Here is a 5590-nt window from a genome sequence, read left to right as displayed (position 1 = left end):
ACCTCAGAACATCCCTTCCCCTCCCTGCTAGTGGCCTGATACATGCTGGGCTCAGGGCTGGGGAGGCTCTCCTCCCACCTCTGCCCCACTCACCTGAGGCGTTAAGTTCTGTCAGGCTGTTTGGTCGCCACTGGTCCCCCTCCTTTCAGAGAGAGCCATGAACTGACAGGCAAGAGGCCTAGCTCCCACCCCAGCTCTGTCACTGATTTGCTGGGTGACTCCAGAGGAGTCCTTGCCCTGCTCTGAGACTTAATCCGCTCTCTTAACATCAAGGAAGCTGGCTGATAGTGGCCTCCCAGCTCTGAGGCTCATAATGCCTGCCCTCCCCAACCCATACCACTGCAGGCAGGATCAATAGAAATGATAAACACTGAGTTAGAGGCCATGCAGGAATGGCTGGTGCAAGATGTGCCAGAGGAAACTGCAATGGATCTTGGGCCCAGGCCCAGGCCTTCCACCTGGCCTTCCCTAGCTCTAGCCCACATGGTCAGGTAGGTTTGCCTGAACCCCGAGTGCCCTCTCCCCAAAGCTCAAGAGAAGGTGCTGGGTACCTCTGGGCACCACCAATAAATAGGGAATAGACATGGAGGGAAAAAATCAGTCCTGTGTCTTTATTAAAGAGAGTCAGAAAGAGACTACACCTGGCAACCAAGGGGTCAGATACTGTCCAGAAAGGTGGGGTGGGCTCAGGCCCTGGGGATTCAAGGGCAGACTGACAGCCTCGGAGGGGCCAAGGAGGCCAGGTCCTGACAGCAGCTGAGGCGGTGCCTGAGGGTGAGTTTTCATGCACTGGGGCGATCAGCTGGTTCTGCAGAGGGTACAGGGTAGGCTGGGCCGGCCTGGAATCTCCCTGGGGCCACCCTGCCTTGTCTTCCTAGATCATCCACTGGTCCTGATCCTGTTCGTTGCCTTCCATGTCTACCTGGAGAGAAGGCTGGGTGTGGGTGGGGAGGGGCCTCAGCCACCCAGCCAGCCCCAGTCCCAGATCCTGCTCCTGGCTGGATCCAGGTTTTCTGTACCCCTTGGCCACCAGTTAGGTCAAGGGCAGGGGCCCAGCAGAGACCTCCCCCCATTCCCCTGCCTACCTCATTGACCTCTCCATCATCAGGTGATTCATTGTAGTCATTCATCTCATCCATGTCCTGCATGTCCTCATCATCCTCTGAGTCCTCTTCACTATCCTCGTCATCGTCTTCATCCTCCTCTTCCTCGTCATCATAGTGCTGTTGAGGTAGGGGACAGCCTGTAGTCTCTACAGGCCTGCTTGGACCAGTTCAAGGCCTGGCCCACTTGGAGCTTCTCTGGGGCCAACAAAAGACCCCACTCCCCAAACCTGCCCCGCTTGTGTAGCAGGCTGGTGCATGTTCTGCAGGACCTTAGTTCTGGGCCCAATGCCCATCCCCTCTGGTTTCCACCCAGAGCTGAGGACCACACTTGCTCTGGAGTCAGAGGCAGGACCTTCAGAATTAGAGCAGAACCTTAGTCCAACTGGGCTCCACTCACCTCTGAGGCAGGCTTGCCAATAGGTACCAGGTTGTTGTCTTTCTCTGCAATGCTCTGGAGCTGTGGCCAAAAGTGAAGGAAAGCAGGGCCAGGGCCCAAGCAGGGAAGGTCAGGGGCATGGGACTGGACCACCCTGCTCCCAAGAAGTCTCCAAGTGTGGAAGAGAAGCCTCCTTCCAGTTCCCAGGAATGTTCAATCCCTTTCTCTCCTGTCATCTGCCACTTACTTATAAACTTTATCCAATTACATAAAGTCTCTGGGCCTTGGTTTCCTTATAAGATTATGAAGAGGGTGAAATGAGAGACTTTCAGCCTAGAACATGGCATCTACTAAGTCCTCAAAAATACTCAAAATTATTATTTCCTATGCTTTAGGGAGAAGAGCCTGGGCTCCAATCTGGCACAGAGATCCCATGGTCCCCCAGCAAACTAGGGTAACACAAAGATGAGAAGCTAGGCTCCCCGCCCCCCCCCCTCTNCACCCCACCCCACCAACCCTCAACCCTCCCTGTTATAATCTGGCTTCCAGTCAGATCATTCCCAGCTCAAAGCAAAAAGCTCCTCCAGGGCAGGTCTCCAGAGTAAGGCTAGGTCATGGCCAGTGAAAGTGGGGAATGGGGCAGGGGTTGGGGCGTGGGGCGTGCTGGTCCCTGACTGAGGCGCCACCACTGTGCTAGGTCCTCACTCACCCAGGCCTGATGCTGCTGTTCTTGCTGCTGCAGCTCTGTTTCTTCCACACAGGGTCGATCCAGATTAAACCACAGTGTCTCAGTCACACGGGGGAAGAGGGAGGGGAACAAGGTGGACATGGCTCCTAGGCTGAGGGAAAAGGTTAGGTGAATCCAGCTCTCAAATGTGTTTGGTTTTGTTTTTGATTTGGGTTACAGTTTGATTTGGGGACGGGGTGGAGTGGAAGGGAGCAGGGAAGCAGCCCTTCCCTGTGGGAATCGGACAGACCTGGGTTTGGGACCTGGCTCCACCACTTACGACTAGCTGTCTGACCTTGGCCAAGTCACTTAACCTCTCTGAGCCTCAGCTTCCTCTTCCGTAAAATTGGGATAATAACAATTATACCACCCTCACAGTTATTCTGACAAGGTAATTTACTTTATGGATAAGTAAAGCTGTTTATAAGCTGTTCAAGGAAGAAAACGGAAGCCAAATGTAGAGATAGGACTCCAAAATGCAGACTAGCATGACAGAATTATATAAAATTATAGGTAACAGGGCTCCACTGAAACTGTCTCTGTATATCCGCCAAATACTAAGATCTTTTTCCCCTCTATTATGATCCATACCAAACCCAAGTGTCAGAAATTTAGGACACTAACCCCCTGTCTCATGAACCACAGCCAAACTGAGAGTGGAGGGAGGGGGCTTACCACGTGCAAGTATGGTTCAGTAAGACATTCTAAAGGCATGGGTAAATGTATAAATAAGTACATGGAAGGTTGAATGGATGAACACGTGAGAGAACAAATAAATTCAGATCGGATTAAGCAGCTGAGGGAGCTGACCAGGAAGGTCCCAGAGAATCTGAATTAAAACCTTTCAGCTCACAGGAAAATTGATGCCCAGCGACAGGCAACGACTGGCTCTAGGTCACCCAGTGAATTTGGGCGTAGAACTCCCGCGGGGAAGAGATCCAGGCCCAGCATAGAGAAGGTGAGCAGGCAAAAAGGATCTAACTCTGCTTTTGCCCTAACTTATTTGACCGATCCGGAATCAGTCGCTGACCTTCCGTGGACCTCGGCTTCCCAGCCCGCGTAACAGGTACAACAGTACCAACCCTCAAGTCCCACAATTACTGAGGCACAAAGACCGACGCTCCGAAAACCCAGCCCTTCGCCTCAAAGCCAACGCCCATTCTTTGCTTTTTATGACAATCACCGTAAGGTTAACCAACAGATAGAAGGCAGGGGCGGGATTACGACAGGCATTTGCCCTAATAGAGTTGCTGATGGCAAAAGGAGCGGGGCCTGAATAGGGCCAATTAACTGGAAGAATTGCTGGGTGACAGGAAGTGATATCAATGAGTGACGGATCTTGCGTGAAGGGGTGGGGCTTGGTCTCAAGGAAGCGGCCAATGAGCTGGAGCTCTTTAATGTCGAAAGGAGTCTGAACATGGGGCTCCTGAGGAGGCGGGTCGGGGGGAACGAGGTTTTTATAGGGAAGAGGAAAGAAGGGGTTTGGAGACAGCAGACGCAGCCTTGCCTCTGTACTTACCGCGCCGGGAGGCGGCAGCGGGCGACGACCCGGAAGCACTTCTCTGCCTGAACGGAAGGACCCACCAAAATCTGGGACACACCAAACGCATGCGTCTTTGGTCTTCTTTTGTTTCCCTCCCCGGTCCACCAGACCGGATGTGATGTTACACACTTTAATAACATTGTTGGGATGCAAATTTGCCGAGCCTACTCTGTTGCCCCGCCTTGAAATTTAGCCAATCGGCCTCTCTAACCTGGCCCCACCCCAACGGCTCCGTTTAACTTCACCCATCTTCCGACAGGCTGTAATTGCACGCCAACCTCTTGCAGAAAAGTAGCTGTCCACAACCTGCAATACTACTGCAACTGTCCTGCTGCTGTAAGGGTGACTCTGTATTTTCTATTTTGAGATTTAAACCCCTAGTGTAATTCGATTTAATAGTGTAGTATAGCTTGGGACTTTTTGAAAGTTTTTTTCTTTGCTTTGCTCCCCTCCCCTCCTGCCAAACCTTAATGACTCTGTTTACTATATATTTACTATGCATGCCAGTTTCAATGATTCTATTTACTCCAGACCAATTTCAATGACAGTTTACTCCTGGCCAAGACCCTCCCCCCCCCCCCCCCCCACAGTTTTTCCTGTCATGCCTCATCTTTTGTGCCTATGAAACTTTGGGCCGTGCTGGAAGCAGGGAGAAATGGCCTTCAGACAGGAGTCTGCCATCCTCTCAGGATGCCGGCATTTTGAATAAACCTGCTTTTCTTTCCACCAACCTCATCTCTCCAGTTTTGGCTTTGTCTCTTGAGTTTTGGCATTCATGCAGTGAGGACCTTGAGCACAGTAACACTGCGTCCCAGGAAAATTAGTCTGCTTCTACCCCAGAATTTCTGAGTGATTTTATGCTGCTCCTGTTCTGTCCTCTCTCACCTTCAGTTTCCCATTTGGGCGCATGCATTCATTTATGTATGCATTCAACGGAAATATTTGAGTTTCTTCTGTACCTCAGGCTCTGCCAGAAGCTGAGGATAAATCTAAGAACATGGCCTCTGCCCCAAAGGCTTCACAGTCCAGTTGGGAAGCTAGACTCTGCAGACCCACAGTGGTCTCACTGATCGCTTAAGATTGCCTGTCCAGTTCTGCATTCAAGATTATGCCGGCACTGAAGTGACTATTCTGCTGCTGGGAAATTCAGCTACCCTCTCCAAGCCTGGGTCAAATCTGCTTAGTGGTCAGCCTCATCATCTCTCCCACTCTTTTACTGATGTCTCTGTTCGAGTAACCTCTGACTCACTCTCCGAAGTCCTTCAAACCCAACTCCCATTAAGCTCCATCACCCACTATCACCCACCAACCTCTTTCATGGCCAGCAATCCACAGTTCTACTCCTGCCCTAACCAGATGTGTGACCTTCAACAAGTCTTTTTTTCCTGCCTGGACTCAGATTCCTCGACCAACATCATAATCTCTGCCCAGCCATCCTCCTATCCTGGACTGATGTGAGGATTTGATGAGACAACATGTTTAAGAGGTCATGTAGTGTGCATATCAACATGATTATGTTTCCAAGCAGCTCTAGTTGTTATGAAGTTTTCATTAGAATAAAATTTGCCTCTTGGAGATGACCACCCTTTTCTTTCATTCATTCAACAAATACCTATTGAGTGCCTTACTATATGCCTGTCAATATTCTTTTTTTTTTTTTTAAGATTTTATTGGGGAATTGGAGGAGGGGAACAGCACTGGGGAATTGGGGGAAGGGGAACAGACAAGTTGCTGTCGTTTTGTTCTTCAGTCTAGTTGTGGAGGACGTTGCTTCACTGGCCTAAGTCGGCACCATCATTGTGCTTTTCCCCGGGCGGGGCAGATCAGTCACCGGCTTC

At 50.8% G+C, this 5590-nt stretch overlaps 1 protein-coding gene and 1 long non-coding RNA gene across 5 annotated transcripts; one reads left to right on the top strand and one right to left on the bottom strand.

The window, feature by feature from the left end:
* Positions 1-584: 584 nt before the first annotated feature.
* On the bottom strand, positions 585-3866 carry ANAPC15 (anaphase promoting complex subunit 15). Of its 4 annotated transcripts, none has more exons than XM_019625612.1 (5): positions 3729-3866; positions 2192-2321; positions 1504-1563; positions 1086-1223; positions 585-922 (listed from the first exon to the last, which is right to left on the bottom strand). In XM_019625612.1, the coding sequence occupies exons 2-5, from the start codon at positions 2309-2311 to the stop codon at positions 875-877; spliced, it is 366 nt and encodes a 121-aa protein (XP_019481157.1). In that variant the 5' UTR covers positions 2312-2321; positions 3729-3866; the 3' UTR covers positions 585-874. The 4 variants fall into 4 exon arrangements, with proteins under 4 accessions (XP_019481157.1, XP_019481154.1, XP_019481155.1 ...); XM_019625609.1 differs by lacking the exon at positions 3729-3866 and adding an exon at positions 3393-3465 and having other exon boundaries at positions 585-934; XM_019625610.1 differs by lacking the exon at positions 3729-3866 and adding an exon at positions 3393-3416 and having other exon boundaries at positions 585-918.
* Positions 3867-3892: 26 nt separating this feature from the next.
* On the top strand, positions 3893-5332 carry LOC109372424 (uncharacterized). Its single transcript, XR_002122042.1, has 2 exons — positions 3893-4088; positions 4717-5332. It is a non-coding gene; the product is annotated as an uncharacterized LOC109372424 (long non-coding RNA).
* Positions 5333-5590: the final 258 nt, after the last annotated feature.

The sequence above is a fragment of the Hipposideros armiger genome, unplaced genomic scaffold (assembly GCF_001890085.2).
Source record: "Hipposideros armiger isolate ML-2016 unplaced genomic scaffold, ASM189008v1 scaffold_635, whole genome shotgun sequence".
Lineage (NCBI taxonomy): Eukaryota > Metazoa > Chordata > Mammalia > Chiroptera > Hipposideridae > Hipposideros > Hipposideros armiger.
The sequence above is the reverse complement of the archived record's forward strand: the minus strand, read 5'-3'. Positions and strand labels throughout refer to the sequence as shown.

Bases quoted from the DNA above. Each gene is read 5' to 3' on its own strand.
- ANAPC15 (XM_019625611.1), bottom strand. From the start codon at position 3,628: ATGTTCAGACTCCTTTCGACATTAAAGAGCTCCAGCTCATTGGCCGCT. The intron at 1,224-2,191 runs GTGAGTGAGGAC...CTACCTCAACAG, and splicing joins AACAGCAGCATCAGGCCTGG to CACTATGATGACGAGGAAGA. The intron at 935-1,085 runs GTAGGCAGGGGA...ACCCACACCCAG, and splicing joins ATGATGGAGAGGTCAATGAG to CCTTCTCTCCAGGTAGACAT.